The sequence below is a fragment of the Alternaria atra genome (genome assembly GCF_907166805.1).
Source record: "Alternaria atra isolate CS162 genome assembly, contig: 25, whole genome shotgun sequence".
In the NCBI taxonomy this organism is placed as follows: domain Eukaryota; kingdom Fungi; phylum Ascomycota; class Dothideomycetes; order Pleosporales; family Pleosporaceae; genus Alternaria; species Alternaria atra.
This window is the reverse complement of record NW_025091323.1, coordinates 913,162-937,842: the sequence shown is the minus strand read 5'-3', so window position 1 is coordinate 937,842 and position 24,681 is coordinate 913,162. Positions and strand designations below refer to the sequence as shown.

Here is a 24,681-nt window from a genome sequence, read left to right as displayed (position 1 = left end):
ATACAAAAGAATAAGTGGTGAAGGTCGTCAACGCAGAGCCAAGACAGTGCGTACGATTGCAGCGAAGAGAAACTCCATTCTCCGTACTCCGGTGTAATGATCAAACAAGCAAATCGCACAAGGGGGAATCATCGCTGTATGCTGCAAAGAGAGCCACACCCACTGGGCATGAAAGCCCTAGTCACCCCGCGCCAGTACCCATGCCCTTGCGTTAATGAAGCCAAACACAACCCAAACGACTCAACACCTCGCCATGATTGAAAAGACAGGATATAGTGGCAACAACAAATGAAGGCCGGATATGCAAACGCTCCGTGATGAGCACCCCCCAACTCCTCGATCATCACTCATAACGGCATAACAGATATAGGTTGGTGTCTCTCGCGCTCCATCATGGAGGTGGGTGTCTCTAGCGCCCCATCATGTAAGTGGAATAGCCCGAAAAGCCGTTGCTAGCACCACTTGACGCGAGTGGCTGGCGCATAGCACCCGCCATGTCGGTGTGGCCCATACCGAAACCACCGTTGGAGTACATGCCAAAGCCGGAGCTGTTGTTGGAGTGCACTGGAGTAGACAGGCCCGGAGGCACGGATAATCCTGGCGGTGGGCCGGTAGCCGTAGAGAAGCCTGGGGGACCTGCGGCACTGCTACCGAAACCCGGAAGAGGGGTAGAAGGGGCAATAGCAGATTGCGGTCCCATGACTGAATTCTGGCCGCTACGCACACCCAGGGGGTTTTTGGAGAAGCTCAGGCGGATACCACCCTTGACGCTGTTGTGAAGCATGTATCCGTAAAGCTCATTCAGAGCCTTGGTAGCAAAAGAAGTGTCTTCAAATTCGACAAAACACATGGGCCCGTTTTGCTTGGTACGGAAACAGAGTCGCTTGTATCCACGCTGCTTCGAGAAGACAGCTTTGAGTTCGTCTTCTGATGTGTCCATGGGGAGATTGCCCACGTAGAGAGTGTTACATGGTGGATTTTGGTCAGCAGGATTCACTGGAGGATATGTGGGGCGCGCAAAATGCTGCGTGTACTGCTGATAGCCAGTGCTAGGTCCGCTGCTCAGTGCGGAGGGGATACTATGTGGTGACAAGGCTGACAAGGCCGGACCAGGCGACTGCATATTGGATCCAGAACGTGGAGAAGCAAAGTTGGATAGAGGCGGAGACGTGGCATTCGGCACGCCGTTTGTGTTTAGAGAAAGAGATCCGAAGCGCTGAATGGGAATGGAAGGGGTGTGGGGATTCGTGGCGCGACGCTGCATGCCGGAGTGCATTGGCGGACCGCCCGTGGCGTATCCAATTGACTCGTTAAGCAGGCCGTCGTCATCGTCGGCGTCTTCGTTGATGACCGACTTGCCCAAGTTGCGGCTCGTGAAAGAGGTGTTGACGGGGGATGTCGGCGAGAATAGGTTGTTGACCGGGAACTCTCCGTTGCCAAGACCTGGGGTCCCGTTGGGTGGGGACATGTTCTCCATGTTTTGGAAGGTGCCGTTGTATCGCGATGATTGTCGGGCGTTGGTTGTAGCGCCGGTCATGGCGCCTGTGCCTGTGGCTTGTCGCGCAGAAGTGCTGTCGACTGTGTTGCGGCGCGAGCCGATTGCACCAGGCGATACGTCCTGTGTCAGCTCGACGACCAGCGTCGCATCGTTGGTGGCATTGCGCTTCCCGTCGAGGAGTTGGCGCGCTTCCTTTGCGCCCTCGAGCGTCTGGAAATGCGCAATGGCACAGGCGAAACCTTTGTCATCCGCATTCCGGGACGGTGGAAGGATTTCGCAGTCGATAAGGTCTTTTGCGAAGAGCAGGATGTTGCGCACGGCATCGCGATCGCTGCTGCTGGGAAGTCTGCGCAGAAGAATGGAGTAGCGCGCGCTGTTGGTGAGGCTCTTTTCGAGGGGCCTGCGCTCTCCGACGGCACCCGGCATGCCATACATGGGCGGTGCGAAGACGTCGGCCGTCATGGTATTGTGTGACGCAAAAGGCTTCGGCGGCGACGACGACGTGGAGCTACTGTGAGAACCGTGGGAGCCGTGGGGGAACGGGCTGTTGGACAAGTTCGAGGGGCTTGTGCTGCTAGGACTCGGTCGGGCGGCCATGTCGGCCTTTGTCTTCAAGGTGTTGCGGCGGGCGTGACAAGGACAAAGGACGCGGCGGCGGCGGCAGCGGCAGCCTTGACGCGGGCGGCGCAGAAGAATTGCGCGTTGGCAGGTGGGAAGATAGCGGTGATGATGATGGGGATGGCGACGGTGATAGCGACGGTGGCAGCAGGACCAGGACAAAAGATGGGCGTCGATAGCAGTGATAATGGTAGGCCACAGCGGTCGAGGGTGTGAGCGTGGGCGGGCGGTGGGCCTGGGCAATGCGCGCTGTCGAGGCTCTGGCACTCGGCCAATGGGCTTGAGGGCAAGAATCGCAGCCAAACCTTGGTGCAATGGCAGCAGAAGCGAGCCCTGTCGACTACAGTAGCGGGCGATCTAGTAATTGGAAGCAGAGAGGGTGGGCATTAGGCAGAGGCATGCGATGGGGCGGCAGTGTGAGGGGAGGAGAAGCGGCAGAAGGACAAGTGAAACCTCCCAGGCATAGCGTTGACGGGGCGCGACTGCCTCTTGGTGATGAGCCCAGGGAAGGCGCGTCGGAGCTAATTTGATTACTGTGCGAGTCCTGGATTCCCCCGTCACACAGGTACCCCATCTCAACCACTCGACGACGCGCTGCGTACCCACAGTACTCGATTTCCATGGCGAGACGACTCTCGTTGGGCTGCCTGCAGTCTTGTTGGCCCGCCGCGTCTTAGCGGCGTCGAGTATAGCCAGGGCTGGGTTTAGCCTCTCCTCATCATCATCGCGGTGGGCTGGGCTATGGAAGCGATCGGCCCCAAGATGCAGCGCTTGATCCACGGAACTACGGTTCATGGACGGGCCCCTATCTGCGGGCCAACAACCTTGGAACGCTGGCATTGCTCCTCCCGTGTGCTGAGCCCAACGCTATCTGACTATCGACACTCGTCCAAACATTCTTATCCGTGCCATCACCTACACCGGGCAGAGACGCATTCTCGGCTTTTTCTACCAATCACTGTGCCTAGATCCAGACTCGGCATGCCGGTACACACTCGGATCAAAAGCAAGTTACATCGAATAGCAGTCTTTCGTCTTTACACTTATTTCACATAGCGGGGCTGCCCAAGGGGTCTGAAGAAACCCATTTCCCGTGCAACTGGGAAGTGGGAAGACACTGATTCGTCCATCACTCGGGCTGTGTACCATGCTTCTTTGCTTTGTTCGCCCAATCAGATATCTGACATGCCGTCCATTCATGCGCTATCTCTCCGGCCACTATGACTCCCCCTCATCACCAGGCCTTGTAACATGTATCGAAAAATCACCATCGGTCGTCATTTTTCTTTCGCACATGCCCAAGGGGGTGGCGCTTTCGGGTTGACTACCAGTGCGATACGAGGCAGAAGAAACGCTGCCGATATGACTTTGAAGTAGGGCATGTTGTGGGGAAGTTCCAAGGCCTTGATTGATGCCTGACTAGTCGGATCTATGATGTACGCCACTCTCCCGAGGTCGCTAAGACTGTTACAGCTATTAGCCTGATGACTGAGATCGCGCAACATTGAAGTAAGCCACAGCTCCGAACGAGACTAGAATCATACTCCCTCAAGCTACGGCTCGAAGATACACTAAAGTTGGCAATGAAGATGGTAGTCTCTAACACAGCAGTTCGCATTCGCCTAGCAATGGGATGCCTCATAGTACGCTAGACAACCAATCAGAACAATGGGGGCCACGCCACTCCTGGCATACGTCACCGTATTGCGGCCGTAAGTCGAACGTAACCACTGCACCGGCACAATCTGATGAACTTTTCTGGTGCAACAACACTGCCCATTAAGAGATCCAAACCAAAAACGTTACTCCCTGCTGCAAGCACCTCAGAAAGGCGATCATCGCGACAACTACGTCAGATACTGCTCCCTGTACGGCTGCACTGTACAGAAGTCTATAAAGGTGAGCAGAATACCAGGAAAGAGGAGCATCAACTTCTTAAGGCTTGATACTACAACATAATCTTCAACGTTGCAAACGTTTGGCTTGGACTCCGCTCACCATGTGTTGTAGAAAGAACCAACAGCGATCCTCTGAACAGTTATTGTATTCACCACCTAGGCGAGGTTGTTGTAAACTACGTCTAAGCACTTTCGACGCGAACAGTTCGCCCCAACGGCTTACTATGGTAAGAAGCCAAGATAAGAGCTGTGTGAGACAAACAACTGACGTAGCACAGGCTGGTCTTATCGCAGTCAGTATTGGCCTCGGTGCCGAGAAGCTAGGACGTACAATCTCCGATAAAAGGCTCGAGCGAAAGGAGAAGAAGGCTATTGCTGTATGGTGTAGATCTGAATAAGTTGTCGTACTACGAGCTGACTAGCTACCGTAGCAACACGAAGCGATATATGGCTCTTCTTCATCGGCCCCACCACCACCAATCACAACCCGAGAGCGGCAAAGCAGGGCGGAGAAAAAACGTGAAGAGGCCCAGCGGGCGCTGAATGAAGCACGTCGAGAGCAACCAAGCGTGCCACAGTACGAAAGCAGACGGCCAAGTGTGGACGTAGAAAGGGTCAGTAACGAAGAACCACCGCCGAGTTACGAGGATGCCATGCGCCACAACGTAAGACGTTCTTGAGTTTCCAATTTCCCTTGGTGGTATGAAACCTGTACGATATCAATTTGTTTCTTGACATAGTATTTCATACGTCATTCTGTAATAGTCCCTGGTTAATGCAACCTTGGAAAGAAAGACTCATTCGTTAGCGGAATGCGGCATTCCACGAACGTTGATTCTACACTTTCACTCAGTGGCACTCACCAAAATGCTGACGGGCACTTCACCCAGCTCAAACACTGGTTGCTTCCGCCTGTCCACTGACGTGGGTTAAGGTGATGTAAACGCTTTACGCACAGATATATTTTCCGCCCAGCTCTTGCTTCCGCTTTCATACTAACTTCCACACCCTCGCTAACAACCAAATTCTAATTGTGTTCTAATACGCCCGTCATTAAACAAGACTAGGGAACCACAAGATAATAATCCCTGGGCTACTTCCAGCAAAGGCACCGCCGTACATGACCGTATAGAAGCGCCGGTCACAGTGCGAGGTTACCTCCTGTGCGTCTTCGCAGCGTTGGGTGGCATCCTTTTCGGCTATGACTCGGGCTGCATCAATGGCATGTTAGGTATGAACTTCAAGCAGCAGTTTGGAGGCAAGTCCGACTTGCACATACCTTTCCTGCTTTCACAGTAGCATGACGACTTGGACCTTCTGCCAACAAGGAAGCCTACAATGGCTTCTTTATAAGACGTGGGAGATATCTCTCATAATCTCTATTCTTTCTGCTGGTACGTTCTTCGGGGCTCTTATCGCAAGTTCTATAGCGGACTGGATCGGCCGTCGCGCCACTATAATCGCTGGGTGCACCATCTTGCCTGGTGTCATTCTACAGGTCGCCTAATCGCAGATTTTGGCATCGGTTTCGTCTCTACTGTCATCATCCGGTACATGTTCGAGGTTGCACCCAAGCGCTTTGGCGGAGCCATTGTATCGGGATACCAGTTCTGTATCACTATCGGAGCTGCTCCTAGCATCGGTGGGGGATAATGGAACCAAGGGCCGTATGGACTCTAGTGCATACCGCATTCCTATCGGGTTGCCGTGGCTGTTTGCCACGGTCCTAGGCCTCGGCGTCTTCTTACTACCTGAATCGCCTCGTTGGTATGTTAAGAAAGGTCGCAATGAGGATGCTGCTCGTGCTCTCGGTACCCTTCGTGGGCAGCCTGCCAACTCGGACTATGTCACCGATGAACTCAAGGAACTGATCACCAACCCTGAGTACAAGAGGCACAATATGCAAGCGGGCTGGACTGACTGTTTCCGTTGTGAATGGAAGCCGTCTAGTAATCTCCGCCGCGTGGTCCTCGGAATGACACTCCAAATGATGCAGCAATGGACTGGGGTGAACTCTAGTAAGTGACCTATGTATCTACCAGCCTAATATAACAATACTAACATATCATGATAGTATTATACTACGGTTCCACCTTTTTCAAGATACTCGGCATAGAGAATGCCTTCCTAGTCTCTATGATCACGACAGTTGTCAATGTAGGTTCCACACCCATTTCTTTTTGGACCATCGAGAAGCTTGGCCGTCGCGCGCTCCTCATCTACGGCGCTGTTCGAATGCTCGTCTATGAATTCATTATCGCCATTGTCGGTACGGTCGACGAAGGCAGCAAAGCCGCCAGCTTATGCTTGATCGTCTTCACTTGCATCTACATCCTCTTCTTCGCATCAACTTGGGGCCCAGATGCCTGGGTTCTGACTGGCGAGATCTTTCTTCTCCCTATCCGTGCCAGGGGTGTAGTCCTTTCTACAGCTAGCAACGTAAGTAGCGCGCATCCTCGAATGATTCTGACTTGAATGCTAATTTAAACAGTGGTTCTGGAATTTCGTCATCGGCTTCCTCACCGCCTACATCTTCGACGAGACCTACGGGAACATGAAGGCGAAGATTTTCTTTATCTAGGGCGCTGCATGCACCATCTGCGTTCTTTTCTCATATTTCCTGGTGCCTGAGACCAAAGGTTTGTCTCTCGAGCAGGTCGACCGCATGCTTGAGACTACGCCGCGAACCTCGAAGAAATGGGTTTCACATCACATGCGCGGTGATGCGTCCTCGCTTGACACGCATGAGAAGGTATATGGCCGTGAACCAGTTGCGCACCGTGAGCATTGAGATGTTCAAGTCGCTGCTTGCGGTTATGTTTGTATGGAGATGTGATTGCATTTGCGCCTTCGCCTGGGCGGATCTGTTTTTGTCGAATAGAAGCTCTCCAGCTGCCGACATGACGAAAAGTTGGTCTCGTGTTTTGGTAGATGGCATCGCGTGGTTGCGGTATGGGTACAGCAGGTTCAATGCCTCACTTTGATGTGATTCATCGTGTTCAACTTTGAGCGTACTATCTAGAAAAGCCGCATGAGTAACGGCAGATTGATTTACCTTTCTGTAATACCCCGCGCTTGGTTTGTTAAATATCTTGTCGATTATAATGGTATGTTTAAAGTGATGTTTCTAAAAGCTCTTCGCAGTTCGGATGAGGAGTGCCATAATCTGCTCGCGGAGCCCCACAAGCGGAATCTATGCGCGCCATCAAGCGGCTGACAGATGGATTGCAAATCCCCCGGCACTACAGATTCCCGTACCCGTCATATCCACTCTGGAGATGCGTGAAAATAATTCGAGAGGCGGACTTATTGTGTTACCATGATTAAGCCATCTCGGTGTTCGCAACTTGTTCGTACTTCCGGCGTTGTCATCACGTCATGGCTGTCTTTGCCCCACGCTCCCTAATGATGGGCCTGGTGACGGGCCTATTTCTTGCTTGGTTAATGCAGCAAATGGTGCCTGCATTCCATCTGCCGGTCTTCCATAGTCGCAACACGTCTTCAACGTCTACACCGCTATACCTATCCGAGTCAATGGCGCAAGTAGTGAAAAATAGCCTCCGCACTGCTAGGCATCGTGCGTGGGTCGGTGGATACAAAAGCGCATCGTCGCTGCGTTTTCCAGCTTCAACTCCAACTCCTATCTTCCACAACTCTCAAGCCCTCTCAACCACATCGCGCACCATGTCTTCTCAAAAGTCTTTCTTCGACGCTGTCAAGGAGCGTCGCACCTACTACCAGCTCAACAAGGAATCGCCCATTTCCGACAAGCAAATCGAGGAGATTGCTGAGAAGGCCCTCCTCCACGTCCCTTCGTCCTTCAACTCACAGAGCACCCGTTTGGTTGTTCTGCTCAACAAGGACCATGAAAAGTTCTGGGACTTCGTCCTCGAGGTTTTGAAGCCTCTTACTCCCGAAGAGCAGTTCCCCAAGACGGAACAGAAGATCAAGGGATTCGGAGCTGCCAAGGGAACGGTAAGTGCAGACCTTAGGTTCGACAAACGTTATCTGACAATGTACGCGTAGATTCTCTGCTACGAGGACCCTGAGCCTGTCGAGGGTCTCCGCAAGGCCTTCCGTAAGTGACTATGAGCACATGTCTAGCTTATTCTTACCTCCATTACAGCTCTCTACGCTCACCACTTCGGCGACTGGTCTGAACACACCAACGCCATGCACCAGTATGCCCTTTGGGTCGCGTTGGAGGCCGAGGGTCTGGGCGCCAACCTTCAGCACTACAACCCCATCATCGACCAAAAGGCCGCACAGGAGTGGAGCATTCCTCTCGAGTGGAAGCTCAGGGCCCAGTTGGTCTTTGGTGGACGCGCAGGCGAGCCTGGCGAGAAGCAGTTCCAGGAGGTCCAGGGCAAGAGACTGTTTGTACACGGAGCGCAGTAGAGTGGGTTGTCGAACACGATATCGCAATAGAAATAGACCTCAGCGCAATAGATTCATGAAGCTTGAAACATACTGACCCAAAATGTTGGAGGTAATGTCAAACGCGAAACTGATGCGTCGTCAACACGTGTGCACGATCCCCACGCTAGTCCGCTTTCCATCCGACGAGAACTGCCAACTTTCAGGACTCAGACGCTCTTTCATTCTTCAACATCATATGTCATCTCATTCGACATCGGCACATGGTATGAACGTTTGCAAATACGTCTAAACGATATCTCTCGCTGTTCCGATCGTGCTTAGCTCCTTATAACTTGATGTGTTATCATCCAATTCACTGCCTCTCGCAACTTACTTATCATCTCCGTTATATCGAAATGACCTTTCTAGGTTACATATCGTCTGTCGCTATTTCGACTTTCCACTACACTTTCCTGCTTGAATCAACGTATACCATACTACTCCACACATACAGGACAAACGAAGGGCATGGAGTTATACTGATCAGCTACCACTCTGGATGGTGTTTGCAATGAGTCGCTTCTTCTCTTGGTCACTCTCTCATCGTTGTGCGCCGGCTCGTCACAAGAACCGACGATTTGCTTCGCATCGGCCCCAGATACGACCACTAAAGGGCTCTTTCGTTAAGTGACAAACAGAGTCGTTTGCGCTTCTCGTACGTACCATTGTTCTATACATAACGCTAGCGCCTGACCCAAATATATCTCATACTGTTTATCCCATATAACTTGCTCCTCGTTACCGCAACTTCCTTATACCCCACGTGGTCTCGTTGATAATCTTGAGAGATCATTTACAGCTAGATGGTCTCTTCGAAGATGTTCACTTACACCGGGCCCGCAACTGCTCGGATGGTGCGTCTAACTAACGTACACTACGACGCGACTGAGGATGATATTCTCCAATTCTTTGACAGCTACACCGTCATCGACCAAACCCGTGCTATCTACCCCAGGGTGGGGATCAACTCCAGTGTCTACGCCATGCCCTCAACTACCCAGGATAGGAATGTTGTCGGGACGAACTTCCGGAACCGCCATATCTGTGGTCGGCGCGTCAACATAATGCCTACGCCTTCTGGAAACTACGTCGATATGTATCGTCTCTTTGCTTACCTTTATCTAGCTAATACCACTCAGGATGGTTTCATCCGAGCTGGAGACAATAACACTGGATCTACCCCGGTTGGGCAGCCCTCTACAACCCCAACTCTCACGGAATCAGATTTCCCAGTTCTCGGTATCACATCCGAACAAGAAACACTCATCTAAGAATCACAGGACGCACGTACCCGAGTAGAGCGAGAGGAAGAAGAAGCGCTAATCCGCCAAGACGCACTTAGGCGGGAAGGGCACGAGCGTGCAATTCGTGTTGCAGAGTAGCGTCGTAGGAAGGTGCCTGTCCACAACACTACGAAGACCACGATTGGGAGGAACAGGCCCCAATGTCTGTGCGTCTTCGTGTTCCTTCCCCGAATCCCAATATTCCGGAGGATCCACGGAGTCGCGTGCTGCTGATCATGAACATCTCGACTGAGGTTTACATCGATGCAGTTATGACATTCCTCTAAGAATATTGTCCCGAGGCGATTGGTCGCACCCAGATCGGAAGTAACTGCATGGTCTTTGCTCTTGTTTTGATGCAGACTGTTGAGAGCCGCAACCTGCCTGTTGTACGAATGAATGATAGAAGGATTCAGAACCAGAGAGCCCTTGTGGATGTCTTCAACAATATCAGCCAAGGTAAGTCAAGATACCTTTGCGTAGTTTGGCGACAACAAACGCTTTCCATACTTGCCAAGCTTGTCAATTAGAGTCATAATCGATGAAAATCAATTTTACTAATGCCATTCAGATGTCCTCGATCGCATCATGAATCCAAAAGCCGCTATTGCGAACTTCGCCGCCGGCTTCACTGAACCATCTGAAGTTGCTAACCCGCCGGCTACTTTACCTGCGCCAGTCCCGTACTTACCTTTCGGATCTTCAATCCCTCTTTCTGTTGCTTCTCCACTCCCAGAGGCTATAGTCGCCAGCCCCCCGATTCCTTCATCCTCATCGGTTTGATACTCAGCTTTCAGGTCCTCGAGCCCTCTTCCCATCGTTTCCCTTGCCCCGGAACCCTCACTCATCGTGTCCATTATTGGAGATATGAATCCATACCAAGGACCACCCCTAGCACCCTCTACACAGACTCATGATTGGCAATTCCCTTCCACGGACGAGGAAGGGCCATCTATAGAAGTTCGCGGCGGCAGGCAGAGTGTCATCCCTCGCCGCATCACCCCTGGGTCAAACCACCCCAGTGTTCCCGTATCCGTTCAGCCCCTTTAAGCTGGCCCACAGCCCAGCTGGATGTAGATGGGCAATCTTTCGTAACGCAATGATCTGGCCACCCATGCCGCCGCACAGCACCCGCCGCAGAACGGGAGCTTTAGTCAAAATATGACCTTGCCACCGATTGGTCCCATCCCTGGCAATCACTTCGGCAGTATCTTCCCTGGTCGTGGTAGCGCTGCTCGTCGTGGTGATAGACCACCTCCAGGTGGCGAAACGACCCGTAGGATTATTCCACTAGATCATGTTATGGATACCGCTGACATACTTCCAGTTCCTCCTCCTCGTGGCGCCACTTGAGGCCGAGGCCATCATACGGCGACTGGCAACCAGGGCGACAACGTGACCTTCTACGACGGCCGGAATAACTTTCAAGTTAACCAGGCTCGTGTCCGTCGTGACCGTGCCAATGTTGAGAATACGGCTGCTCATTGTGTCAACCGTGAGGCTAGTCATGGCCGGGCTGGTGTCCGCGGTCGAGGCCGTAGTCGTGGTGGCCGTGGCCGTAGCCGTGGGAACGGAATAGTTCGGTTCAATGGATTGTCGGACAACGAGTCTTTTCGGTGAGGTGGCAGTGTTATCCATACTTTACACTACTCCTCGGAAATGTTTAGGCATACTATCACCTTTTTCAACCTTTCCTTTCCATTCCTCAAAATTCAGGCATTCGGTGTGGATTGAACTAGGTTTGTGCACTAGTACGGCGTACAGGACCCCAAGAACTGAGGATACTCATTTGCCTTTTCTAGAGTGCTCTAGATTATGCTTCTATTCATCGTAAGAGTCTCAATCCTACTACGACTTTTTCTTCTCCATTTGCCCGTGGTTACACTAACCTAAAGTTTGGTTGTAGACCGTTGCCAATAATTCTGTTTCATTAAACGCGCGGAGATCTTACCTGTCGTCACATCATGTGACCATGTATTTATGGTCGTCTTGACGCGAGTGTGCGGCGTAGCCATGCACATAGCAAGAAAAATGGCATCCCACCAGTACATGTACAGCGCCGAGCCGAGAGCGCCGAATCGTGCGTGAAGAAGTGCGCAAAGAGATGGGAAATTGATTGAACAAGTGAGCACATGTTCAGTAGAGTCATGTGCGTATTCATATATCACTGTTGGAACGATGACAGTAGGAGGGAAGTTGAAGGTCAAATGCAGGAAAGTAGTCTATTCGTATGCTAAATCAAAGTCAAAATGGCAAGACTGAAACGAAAGAGGGGTATTAAAGCAAACTATCATCCACCACCGAGGGACCGATCAAGGAAGCACAAGCATTACCATGCCTGACCTACGCGTGCGCTTAACCGAAGTGGGGTGCGTTGAGCACAATGGCGCAAGAGAGACCACCGATGGTACCGGCAATGGGGATGGTCATGATCCAGGAGAAGACCAAGAGACCAACTCGTTGCCAGTTGACAGCCTTGAAGGTACCGTTACAGAGACCGACACCGACGGTAGCACCGGTGATGCACATGGATGTCGAGACGGGCAGAGAGTATTGCGAGAAGATGAGGACAGTGAGAGCAGCACCCATCTCCATGGAGCAACCTCTGCTGGGAGAGTGGTATGTGATCTTGTTACCCATGACCTTCATGATGTTGTAACCGTAGGTGATGAGACCGAGAGACAATGTGGCGGAGAGAACAGCGAGTTGCCAGACAGGAACGGGAGCCTTGGACGACGCGGCCTTGCCAGTGTTCCAGGCACCGTAAATGACAGCCCAGGGACCGACAGCGTTACCAATATCGTTGGCGCCGTGGGCGAAGGAGGCAGTGCAGGCAGTGAGAACTTGGACGAAAGAGTAGGTGTGCTCGACTTCGTTGGAGTACTTCTTAGCATGACTGTAGACGCGCTCCATGCGGCGACCTTCGGGAGTACCGTGAATACCAGTCTGGGCGGCGTGAATGTCGTAGTTGACACCGTAGAGAGCACCGACGACGATCATAGCGGGAATACGCTTGAGGGTGATGAGCATGTTCTTCTTCTCGTAGATCTCACCAGTCTGGATCTTGTTCTCGTGGAGGTATCGCATAGCCCAGCCGAGAGGTCCACTCTTTTGCCTGAGCCTGGAGTGGAATCGCTCTTGGCCTTGCTCGACAAGCTCCTTGTAGCTGAGTTGTTGGTGCTCGGCAACATCGGCACTAACGACGCCCTTCTCACCATCGTGGCCGATGACGCCCTCCTCAGAGTCGCTGCGGTGTTCAGGCTTCTTCATCTCCTCTTCTTCTTGAATGACGGCATAGTCGGGGACAACGGCAGCCTCAGCACCTTCAAGGGCAGGACGCTTGAAAAGAAGAGGACCTTGGAAGACGTGGTACCAGCGAACGGTATGATCGCGCTTAACGACCTTGGTGTGTAGGTAAGGAACGAAGAAGAGGAAGGACATGGCAGCGAGACCGATACCGCAGGACATGGTAACGGTTGCGACATACCACGCCGGCTTCTTGTTGAGACCGAGGTTGGGCGATCCCTTGTAGACGATGGAGAGGGTGCAAATGGTTCCGGCAACAAGGAAGAAGAAGGGCGCTGTCCAGATAGCCCAAGGGATGGGGTTCTTGCGGACATGAACTGTCATCTTGATCAACATGAAGATGATGGCACCGAAGCAGGCAGAGGCAGCGGGAGCCATTCCAAGACCAGCGAAGATAGCACCTAGACCCTTGCCCTTGTTCCATCCCCATTGTACGTTGGAAGCACCGGCAACGGCAACACCGACACCAGCGACGGAAGAGATGAGCGAGTAGGAAGACGAGACGTGAGCAGAGTGCTTGGTGCACCACATAACCCACATGGAAGCACCAGCCAGAGCACAGGTGAAGGCGAGCATCTGAACACCAGCGTCGTCCTTGAAGGCGGTAGGAGGAATGATACCGTTCTTGATCGTCTCAGCGGTACGAGCACCGACGGTGATGGCTCCAACCATCTCGAAAATGGTACCGAGAATCATGGCCTGGCGGTAGGATACCGAACGGGAAGAGACTGAGGTAGCCCATGCGTTGGCAACATCGTCTGGGTAGTGTTAGTCTAGAGGACGAGGTAGTGGTAGCATTCTGCACGTACTGGCACCGTTGTTGTAGGCATCGAGCATGGCAAAGAAAGTGCCGATAGCGAAGACATAGTTGTACTGGGTAAGACGTGCCATCTTGACTGATGCTCTAGGGGCTCAGTGGGCTCAGTAACAAAGAGTGATGGTCCGAAGCTGGAGCTGGGATGCCGAAAGTAAGGAAGGGCGTCTATGAGACGTGTATATATAATGAAACAGGTCCTTCGCGCAGCTCTTTGCAGCGGATTAGGCCCGTATTGGCGTCAAAGCCTTTCGCATCTGCGACAGGATCCAGACCGGTGGGTGACATCCGACGCCTTGCGTCTTCAGCTAACGTACAGCCACCACTCAGAGACCGCAACGTGAGAAGTTCTGCCAAGAGAACGTGTGCCCAAAACGAAGTTGTGATTGGGTATGTAGAGGGAGGAAGGCGGATTCTCTGCCAAGGCCGTCAGGATCTTCCCACTAACGTACTGAAGCAACTCTGGTGATGGACGGCGGAGCTTAGCGCTATGGGCACTCGACCTCTCCAAGAAGATATCAAGCCGATGCCAATAGCTGCTATGTTCCTTGGTCTCACCTTGGCATTCCTCGTGGCGCTGGGGCGTGGAGTAGTCGTGTGTACAGAAGCTGGCCAATAGGATCATCGCTCGGGCAAACGTGGGTCACATCAACGGTCGACAGACGTCGACATCCATCTACCAGTTGAACCGATTCTTCCCACTGTCCCGGATCCTTACCTTTCTCCCACGCCTGTTATTTGCTCGTGCATTGATACACCTTCCAGAACAGTACACGAAAGCTGACGGACAGGCCTAGAAATTTGCAACAAACGACCTTGGCACTTCTAGCATGCAAGCCAAATCAAATTAACGCCGGTGGATCTCTGCGACTGAGATCGCGAGTTGTGAATTCCTAAGATATCGTCTAATGAAATCAACTCCTGCGCGATTTCCGGGCACACACTTCGCGAAGGCCGAGGCTACGATTCTGACCAACAGTGAACCTGCATCAGAGCACCTGGCCCTGGAGAATCATGCAGATGTAGCTCTATAGTATCGTAAGGATCCAGAGGTTGTTGGGATTCGATCTGCAAGAACAATGGTGCCACTCGTGTGATGTTGGTGACCTGCGAGTAGCTGGGGCTATCGCAACCTTCCCGTATGAATGCCTCGAACTGTAAGCTGTGCTGCTATTGCAGGTTGTGTGGTATAGTTGGTGTTGCTGTGTTGCATAATAAACAGCGGCAATCCCTCAAATAACATCTCTGAAGCCGTTTCCACCTTGCGGGTCAACCTCATCGCATGAACGGGTATGCCTCGGTGGTACGATCCACATATTGGGTTCCGCGTACTAGCAGAGCTGACCTCTTGGCCCGCCAGTCGCGATAAGGTACAATTCCTTGGTGGATTCGTCATTGGCATAGACGATCTTATGTTTGCCATGAAATTACCAGTAAGTTCGGTCTCTTGGCATATGTACATGGGATGATCCAGCGGGAAGTATTCGGAGAAGTGATACGCAGCAGCTGTGAATCACCTGGCCGCTGGAAATATGCAATCGTGGTGGCGACGCCTCAGCGATTAGGAGGATGTCTCGGGTGGTTCCTCCAGCGAGATGATCCCAATGCGATCGTTACGACAACGTATGAGACATAACTGAGTGGAAATGCCGTTTTGACGGTATCAAGAATGTCTGCAGGGTACTCGTAAGCAAGATCGGATAGTGTGTTCTTCGCCAATGTAACCGAAACACGTGCGACGCAATGGCGATATCCAGACACCCAATCACTAGGCATGGGAGACCCGAGTCTTCGTTTCATAGGTTTGAGCCGTTTGGAGGAAAGCACGAGCAAAAGTGCGATGTTGATGAGCGACAACCACGATCCTTGGATTGTAACTTTGGGCTGCTCCATACATTCCCGGCGACGCATTCAATTGAGCGACCCATAAACCAAGGATGTATCCATATCTCTTTCAACAAACCGCGTAGGAAGCACTACGCGTCGAAAGTGCAGCGTGAGCGATGCAACCTCCTTACCCCATGGAATTCCTTCTCTTCAAATACGGCAACCGCGCTAGTCCAAATGGGTGCATCGCCACCGAGGCGGAGAAGGACCGAAAGACAGCAAGTGCAACAACAACAACAACAGTCAGGTCGCGATACGCGATCATCAGCGATATACGAACTTCATTGCAAGAGAACACGTTGGGAAGCTATGGTATGTGGTCAATTTAAGCTCGCAGATCCCCTTCTGCCCATCGTCCCACATGACGAGCCGCCAGTGTGCCGACTTCCGTCTTCGCCCTGCATACATCACATCACGTTGACGAAAGAGGTAATATGTCAGGTACATATCTGCCACGGCCTAGCATGAGTGCTAAGCTTTCCCGTCAAGCTTTGGGATGCTTGCAGGATTTGATGGTGGCCTAACAAACATGGTTCCGCGGGATGTTCATGACGACTCGGAATGTTCCAATTCATGTCCAAGTTCTGCTCTTTTTTCTCCTTCTCAATCTTATCGTGTTACTTCTCTTTCAATTTGCTCTCTCGGCAATGGCAAGGCTAATCAATCTGCGAAGTGGCGAAAGTGAAAGTCGGGCTCGAAGACGTCGCGTTAGCGGCGTAAACCATAACCAACAACGAGAAACCCTAGCCTTGAATCATTGGAATTCAGCGCATATATGAGGCGCGATTACTCCGCCCCCGCCATTTTGTCGCCATCATAAACGCCATACCAACCCTACTCTGTTCTAGTTAGGCACTGTTACTGCAAACTACCACTGATTATGGATGTGGAATCTACGCATCTTGTTGGCGCTTCTAACGCGCTCTGCGAATGTTGCCAGCGACAACTGTATTCATTCCGCTTAGATTGGAAAGTCGGACACCGAACCGCAAACAGCGAACCTCACCACGAGACCATCGAGGCACTAGTGAAATCTGCAGCTTGTTGTCCTCTCTGTGAGAAATTGCTTGCATCTTTATCCCCGGATGCTCACAGACGCCCAGCGGGAACCTGGCACACTCTACCATTCTACTTCTCGGAATGCACTCCTCCTGCCATTTTTTCCACGTCTCGCCACGACGGATACATCGAAATTCGATGCAAGGAGGAACGTTGCCTGCGACATCGGGGGGCACCCGTGATATTGATGCCAGAAACAGGTGCGTTCTTGCTCTCTGTCGCGGCTTTTGAAAAGAGGTCGTGTTTGATGCCTGGCTGGTTTAGTGACTAACTGACGCCCTTGATTCAACAGGCACTTTGCTAGGGCATGCGGTTTGGCGGGAGCGTTACCCGTCATTTCCATCTCGTTTCTCCAGAGTCAATGAGTGGCTAAGCATGTGCCTCGAGAAGCACATTCTGTGCGGAAGTTCCGATGACGTTACTCCACAGCTCCCCACCCGAGTTTTGGATGTGGGCGTGCAAGGCGCCCTCAGGTTGCTGATTTCAAAATCATCGAAAGGCAGGTATGCAGCCCTGAGCCACTGCTGGGGGACTGGCCCAATACCTCGCACAACTAGGAGCACGTTGAAGGGATATACTAACAGTGTTCCTCTCGACTGTTTGACGAAAACGTTTCAAGACGCGATAGAAGTTACTCGACTGTTGAAAATTCGGTATCTGTGGATCGACTCACTTTGCATCATTCAAGATTGTCCAGATGACTGGGAAAAGGAGGCAGCCAGAATGGCTTCGGTATACAGGAATTCTTTCATCACACTTGCGGCGACGGCATCGCCGGACGGAAGTGGTGGTCTTATACAACCTCTTAGTAGCCCTACTGCATGCTTTGAAGTCGAGGATATCGGCTGGCGTGCCAGAGAGCATCTTCAATGGGACTATACGGCTCACAACATGCTGAGGGAACCTCTCAACCGAAGAGCCTGGACTTTACAGGAGGCATTTCTGTCGCCACGCCTCCTTCACTTCGCCTCTGATCAGATGCATTGGGAATGCTACTGCCTCAAGGAGTCAGAGGATGGCCTGAATGACCTGAGCGACATTCAAATGCCAAAGTTCGACGGCGACAAAGTCAGGACATATGTCAAAAACGGTGGGATGTTTTCGCTGCGAGCAACGATTCGGGCGCACGAGGTGCTCAAGTTCCGATATCCCGGGTCGCACGACGAGCACTGGGACAACATAATGGAGGACTACACCACACGGCGTTTGACCTACCGGAGAGACAAACTGCCCGCCCTGGCAGGTATCACACAACGCTTCTTCGAGGTCAAAGACGATGTTCCAATCCTCGGAATGTGGAGACGCTCTTTGCCCAGAAACTTGCTGTGGCATGTGCGGCGGTTCGCGCAACGACCGTCGGCTGGTTTGTCAAACACTGGCGGCACCCTTCCGTCCTGGACTTTCCTGTCACTTGACGAGCCTGTCATCATGAAGCCTTCCTGGGTAGACTCGGGTCGCACAGGTCCTTTTGAGCGTGAAGAGATTGAGATCCTCGAAGCTAGTGTGGCTTGGGACGGGTTGGCCATGACTTCCAGGCTTGCATCGTCAAAACTCAGAGTTCGGGGCAAGCTCTGCCAGGCTAGATTGGATGATGGTTGCGCGTCGACCCGCGACGAACCGAACAAGTTCCGGATCGTTCCATTCGATGCCAGCAAGGAACAAGAATTCGAAGACAGCCTTGGTCGTCCCCTGGGAGAGTGCTGGCTCGATGCTAAACCGGTTGGTGAAGAAGAGCCCATCTGGTTTCTCAAGCTGGGAAAGATTGCCGTAAAAGGAGGCAGGTCAGAGAGGATCACTATACGTGGTTACAAAGCGGGGGTTCTTGCGCTTCAACTTGTTGCAGAACGGGAAAATGTGTTTTCTCGGATCGGGGCGGGCTTCATCTCGTGGAACTCGCGGTTTGACGATTGTGCGGATGGAGACGCCAAATGTTTCGGCGAAAAGGGCGTCGAGGTTAGATGTATCGAATTGGTCTAGGTTTTCTTAATGTTTTAATGTTGCACGATCTCGGGCCTAGTCCTTCGTCGTCAAACCTGAAAGACAACTCTCTGTATGTTTGATATTTGATCCCAGAAACGAAACGTTGACCAACGAGGAACTCTCGCTTCAAATCATTAAAAATAAGCGCATATATGAAGCGTGATTACTCCGTCTCCGTATTTTGTCGCTACCTCAAACGCCATACCAGCCCTATCCGCTTTTTACTGATAACCAACACCAACCTCACCCGGAAAGCTGGCCCAAAAGTCTTGTGTCGCATTGATCATCATAGCCTCCAACTCTTCATTCGTCAAGTCGAACGAGTCGAGGTTGAAAGTTTCGTCAGCTTCCAACGGGGGCACCGCTGGAGGGGTATTCCACGAGAAGTTAGAAGAGTAGCTGTTAGGCGTAGGCGCTGTGGCCGGCAACGGGCTTGTAACGGGTGGATTGGTAAGATTGGCAATCATGGGTTTGCGCTTGCAATATGTTAGCAGACTTTGGTAAATGCGGTGTTGGGGGCGTACATCATTGTGCGGTTGTGAAGGAGACCTGCTAGATACCACCATGGTGACGTCTCTAGACGAATCTGCTGGCTTTTGTACTGGCGAAGGCTGCAATGCGCCATAGTCTATCATGGCATGTCGCAAGGCTTGCCGTTCTTCGGGTGATGCTGGTCCATCTTGGCCAAGTACAGAGCGGTAGTACGCCTGCATGCGCCTGATAGTGTCATACTGGGGTTGTCAGTATGTACTGTGTTGACCTTGCGTAGTCGCTCACCCAAGTTTCTGCCATAGGCCATTGCATTTTCATCTCTTTCAAGAAATTGCAGCCCTGTATCACACTTCTACGCGCCTTCTCCCGCCAGCGAGGGTCGTCATCGCCGCTCGGGAAGTTGAAAGAATACAACATTGCGCCAACTGCTGTATAGATGGTGAAGCCGATCCACGGCACCAAGCCTCTCAGGAAATACACACCGAACGTACGCATTTCCTCGAGCATGTCTAGGACCATGACTGAGTCTTTGAACAGATCCTTGCGTGAGGTCTTTTCCCACTTCCTCCACATGTCCCGGTGCTCGTCGTAGGAGTTTGGTGTCTCCTCAGGATTTGCTCCATTTTGCTGAGGGCCGAGGACTGGCAGATAGGCGCGGTGCAAAAACATATAACTCATAAAGTGTATGCAGTGCATGTAGCAGTACGCCTGGCCTTGTTCGACGGCATTATGGCTGTGCAGAGTGAAGAGATCATACTGCAGACGCTGTGGAAGCGAGGCCTTCCAGCCCTCAAGCTCGTAGATGAGCTGCTGGAATTGCGACGATGACGCCCACGGCAGTTCGCTCTTGAGGACATCGGAGCAGGCCCAGCGCGCAACCTTGCCCCAGATGTTGGCAGCACGCATGCTGTAACCGATGATACCAATCTCTCCTACAGGCAATGCTACTGGCGGCATACGTTGTGTATTGTCCAGCTGTGGTGTGCATACTGGCTCTCCAAAGACAAAGTCCTCGCGCTCGCAGGGTAGCTGGACCGACATGTCGACGGCAGTCAACGACCTCTTGCGCCCCTTGCCGCCACTTAGCAGCGAGTCCATTAAAAAGCACGTCCAGGCAGTCCGTCGGCGTACTTCTGCCTCGATGAATTCCTCTCGGGTCGGCACGCGATTTCGCGGTATGCCCGTCTCACGCGTCAGGTCCATGACCTCGACCAGGCGAATCGCCATGCCGAGATATATCCACGCTCTCCTTCCATTTCCAGCGCCCCAATCATGCCCTGTCAGCATCAACAAGGCTTGCACGCGGCTTATCGAAGGGGTCTCGAGGTCCTGTTGCAAAATCTGGCGAGCGTGGGCAGCATACGCATTGCTGGCTTCAGTTTGAGACGTGAAAGGCGACGGGGGATTTTGGACGAATCTAAGCCATGTCAGACAGGCGATTGATTGTAGGAGGAAGGCCATAGCATACCTGATAGCCAGCGCAAGTATCGCCCAGGCCATCCATGGCTCCAAAGTGCGATCGCGTATTCTGCGCAGCAATGTCGGCGTATGGTGGAAACTCCACTTGTAACTACATCGCAGGTAACTGTTCTTGACCTCATCCGTCAGGAGCTCGAATGGATCCAGGCCGTCGAGTAGTGACGATGCCGCATTCGGCGACGCCTGTTGTGCGGCATTGTTGCCGTTCGGCAGATGTGCGTCATTGCGGCCGTGATGGGGCGCTACAACCGTTGTACTCGAATTGTTCGATGTCGGCGTCTCTCCTGCATCTTCGGATGGCCGTGGTCGCTTAGGCTTGCGGTGTATCGCACTTGTTCCTGGTGCTATCACAACCGTCAACACGCCGCTCTAGGAGGTGGCAGAAGCTCAACGCACCTGGGAACTCGCAACGGTCCGCGCGTCCGCTCTGCTTGCACCTGTCGCATGGCGGCCTATCTTCGTGGATGCACTTTTGTTTTGCTGACCGACAAGACACACACGCGACGGGATTGCGCATTGTCGCGATGCATGTGTAAGCCAAACATCGACTGGTGGATGAACGACCCTGCTTCGGTCACCCTTGCCGTCGCGATCAGCCCTCCGCATCCCGTGCCTGCCATCTCGCGCTAGGGCCGGCATCGCCAAGCCAGCCGATATCCATGGATCCCACGATCAAGTCTCTCTTCCTCCTCCATCGTCCTTAAATCGTAGATTATTCCAGGCCATTTCTTTCGTTGTCACTGTCACCATGTACTTGGTTCTCCGGAATTTCTTATTATGATCTTCCAAGCTAGTTCTCCTGGGCGTAACGCGTTCTTCGATAGAATAACGACCAACGATCAGCCTATCTCATCACAAGGTTCGACTTCCGCTTCCACCAATGATAGAAACGCTGTCGATTAGCGCATTGTCCTATCCGATGTAGTCCAGGGGCCTCACGACAAGGCTGCTTTCTTTGAAGCAGCCTGCAAGAATAATCTCAAGGGCAGATGCAACGCAGGCGACGACTGCCAGTATGCTTACCAGCCATGTCCATAGTTCCGAAGCGGCACTTGCCGTTTTGGCGATGGTCAAGAAAGGCACGGTCATGACTTTTCCCACGCCGGCCAAGGTACTTCCAGCAACTGTGAACATCGATCTTTACAGCCACCCACTCGACATCAGCCTCCTCAAACTCAGGTTGAACAATCCCTCGATGATATCATCAACACGGCAGTAGACAAAAGGAATAAATATGCAAAGCTGCCTCTATCACAGTCGCCTGCTCAACACCAACCTCCCCAAACCAATATTGAGCAGTCCCTTGACGACATGATCCAGACGGCAGGACGAGGCAAGAAGGAGAACCCGCGAAACATGCCTCAATTGGAGATACCATGCAGATGGCAGATGACCTCGAACGGTTGTATGAATGGTGGTTGTCCATACAAGTACGCTCCACCAAAGACTTCCGACCTGAAAGCTTCGCAAGGTGCTTGGGGCTTACCCGATAAGAGCCTGTGGTGCTCGGTTGGAGATATACTTCATGACAGCAGGTAGTAAAGAGGCTGCGATGAAGTTAGCAAGCTCCGCTTGAGGGTTGCTCGTTTGCGGTTTGAAGTTGATACACGACTTAAATATGCTACATCTTCGTGTCATAGCATCAGTGTGCTAGGCTTAGAGAGCTACGACACATCGTTAGCATTCTGGAAGAGTCTCCCGAACTCGTTCGTGTTATATATCTTCATTTTGCGCATTTGATTTTGGGGCTGTGCAACAGCGCCCACACGATTATATATATAGTTGTGATTGCGGAACATCGAAAGTTTATCTAAACCTGTGCCGCTCTTGGTGTGATGCTTACCATTGATTGTGCTTTCCGCGTCGCGTTTGACGTGACGCGTCGTCTCGAGCCCCATTTACCCTCCGTCATCACCCCCAACCTTCTCTCCCCGCCATCTCTCCCCGCCATCTCTCCCCCAGTATACAGCACTTCATTCATCGCACAAACCGTGTCATATTACACGAGAGTAACATCGCATCGTCGGCATCGTACTGGTAACGAAATGGATAATGTCGGCTCCCAGCCAACGCTGTTGCAAACATCTGGTATCCGCCCATCAGATCGAGTTAACAACTTGAAGTTGAATCACGGCTTGGAGAATTGCACCAACAAAAGAAATGACAAAGCTCCAGGTGGTAGAAAGGAACCAATAAACAAAAGGACTTATTAGCGCGCACAAGAGGCTGAAGCCAGCCAGAATCCAGATCCAGACCCAATTCAGACGGGATAGTCGAGGGTGGCCTAAAGTTGGCCACATGAATGTGACAAGGCCTAGCACCTGCAAAATGCTTCCGGTAATCGCTTGGTAGAAGTTGGGATCTGTGAAAGTGACTTTTTCCACGATGCCATACTTCCAGGCAATCGCGGCGGGTACTACAGAGACCAATGACACTATTGGGACGATGACATTGAGATTCGACCGCATGACTTCTGAGGCTTGATACGCGGTGAAAACGGTGGTTTCTGGCCCAGGGGTGTCATTTTTGCTTTCAGTGCTCGTGTCCCTACTCGAGGTCAGTGTTGATTACGCATAGCGCAAAAACAAACTTACCACCAGCTCTCAGGCGCCGAGTTCAACAGATATTGCTCTGATCCAGACACGCCATGGGCAACACAATATGCAATTGGATAATAGTCTGCTATCGCCTGTAACTTGATTCGAAGGGCATGTGATTCTTCTTCTGAAAGAAGAGCCAGTCTGGCGGCTGCTTGAATCGAAGTCAAAAGGTCTTTGAGAACGTTCAAGAATACGGCAAGCTGATATCGATTCTCCTCGACCTCCACGCCAAGTTGTCCGATGTATTGCTGTTTCGTATTACACCAGTCATAGAATTCCGGCTTTTCTAAATTTGGATCGGTTTCCACGGCTGCCATCGCTCGATGCGATGTAGTGCATTTGATGACCCTAATACGTAACGCCTCGCGATAGAATTGGCACGGCTGATCGTCGGTAATGAAAGCTAGTCGTTCATTTGGCGTCAATTTCCTTAGATATGTCATGATATGACCTTTTATGCGAGGCTCGTACAAGTCTTCGACTCTGTCGGCGAGGCTCGTCTCCTCTTCGGTAATCAATTTCTCGAAGTCGTCGTCGAGTCTGGAAATGATTTGCGGGAATCCATAGTACCCATCTTGCAAGGTTTTAAGTACTACTGCATTGACCCAGAGAATATGGGTGACAATAACGAGAATATTATCAATGCGCGTTTGACTCTGAAGCCTTTCAGCCCCTACAGCGCATGTCAGTCACAACAAAACCCGAACCTGTTAACTGTATATTTCAGCTGAGTTAACACACCTAGATGTTCCAATTGATCAGGTCGTCGTCTTCGGACATTTCTTTCGGCGAAGGGATCAGCTGCTGTAGTTGCTTGCTGCACTGTCGTTCCACTGGACGCCGATGCCTGTGCCATCGCTTATTGTGTTACAATTAAGCAACCTGATACTTGTATGGCGAGAACATCACTAAGTCTACGCATGGAAAGTCTGTAGAGTAGTGTATCTCCAGCGGTGATTCTTCTGTTCACTTACGTAGGCAGCCACGGCGGTAACTGTAACCAAGCTAAAATATAGTAGGCTCCGGGGCTGAGCGAAGTGGCTGAGTGAGGTGGCTGAGATATGTGGCGCACAGTGAGTGGACGCCGGATTCATAAGCAACGTCATCTATGTCTACAGGGCAATAGATAGCACTCTGCTATAGGAGTATGAATATGACTAAGGTGTATTTGGATAGAATTTAGTGCGCCTGTAAGCATTGAAATGATTAAATCATCCAAATCAACTTCATCAAGCCGCTCGCTATACTATAAACGGTATAGCTTTGGCTTAGTGTCCTCTTCGCGTGGCTATGCTGAAAGCTGGCCGTGCATGTTTTGGTCAAGCTTGTGACACAAGAAACTGTATTA

The 24,681-nt window shown here is 51.9% G+C and overlaps 7 protein-coding genes across 7 annotated transcripts; 4 read left to right on the top strand and 3 right to left on the bottom strand.

Annotated features, from left to right (window-relative positions):
- Nucleotides 1–409: 409 nt before the first annotated feature.
- Nucleotides 410–2,095, bottom strand: ALTATR162_LOCUS5294 (uncharacterized protein; the record flags this gene model as incomplete). The annotated part of the gene is made up of 1 exon (XM_043312913.1): nt 410–2,095. The coding sequence occupies one exon, from the start codon at nt 2,093–2,095 to the stop codon at nt 410–412; it is 1,686 nt and encodes a 561-aa protein (XP_043168848.1).
- A 2,143-nt stretch (nt 2,096–4,238) lies between these two features.
- On the top strand, nt 4,239–4,694 carry ALTATR162_LOCUS5293 (uncharacterized protein; the record flags this gene model as incomplete). The annotated part of the gene is made up of 3 exons (XM_043312912.1): nt 4,239–4,241; nt 4,293–4,391; nt 4,446–4,694. 3 exons carry the CDS (start codon nt 4,239–4,241, stop codon nt 4,692–4,694), a joined length of 351 nt encoding a protein of 116 aa, XP_043168847.1.
- A 989-nt stretch (nt 4,695–5,683) lies between these two features.
- On the top strand, nt 5,684–6,595 carry ALTATR162_LOCUS5292 (uncharacterized protein; the record flags this gene model as incomplete). The annotated part of the gene is made up of 3 exons (XM_043312911.1): nt 5,684–6,032; nt 6,089–6,453; nt 6,506–6,595. The coding sequence occupies 3 exons, from the start codon at nt 5,684–5,686 to the stop codon at nt 6,593–6,595; spliced, it is 804 nt and encodes a 267-aa protein (XP_043168846.1).
- A 1,103-nt stretch (nt 6,596–7,698) lies between these two features.
- Nucleotides 7,699–8,412, top strand: ALTATR162_LOCUS5291 (uncharacterized protein; the record flags this gene model as incomplete). Its single annotated transcript, XM_043312910.1, has 3 exons — nt 7,699–7,989; nt 8,041–8,092; nt 8,141–8,412. The coding sequence occupies 3 exons, from the start codon at nt 7,699–7,701 to the stop codon at nt 8,410–8,412; spliced, it is 615 nt and encodes a 204-aa protein (XP_043168845.1).
- Nucleotides 8,413–12,071: 3,659 nt separating this feature from the next.
- On the bottom strand, nt 12,072–13,913 carry ALTATR162_LOCUS5290 (uncharacterized protein; the record flags this gene model as incomplete). The annotated part of the gene is made up of 2 exons (XM_043312909.1): nt 12,072–13,780; nt 13,832–13,913. 2 exons carry the CDS (start codon nt 13,911–13,913, stop codon nt 12,072–12,074), a joined length of 1,791 nt encoding a protein of 596 aa, XP_043168844.1.
- Nucleotides 13,914–17,505: 3,592 nt separating this feature from the next.
- ALTATR162_LOCUS5289 (uncharacterized protein) lies at nt 17,506–18,759 on the top strand (the record flags this gene model as incomplete). Its single annotated transcript, XM_043312908.1, has 1 exon — nt 17,506–18,759. One exon carries the CDS (start codon nt 17,506–17,508, stop codon nt 18,757–18,759), a length of 1,254 nt encoding a protein of 417 aa, XP_043168843.1.
- A 224-nt stretch (nt 18,760–18,983) lies between these two features.
- Nucleotides 18,984–24,189, bottom strand: ALTATR162_LOCUS5288 (uncharacterized protein; the record flags this gene model as incomplete). Its single annotated transcript, XM_043312907.1, has 7 exons — nt 18,984–19,238; nt 19,287–19,493; nt 19,540–20,671; nt 20,723–21,077; nt 23,000–23,280; nt 23,328–24,006; nt 24,075–24,189. The coding sequence occupies 7 exons, from the start codon at nt 24,187–24,189 to the stop codon at nt 18,984–18,986; spliced, it is 3,024 nt and encodes a 1,007-aa protein (XP_043168842.1).
- Between the last annotated feature and the right edge of the window lie 492 nt (nt 24,190–24,681).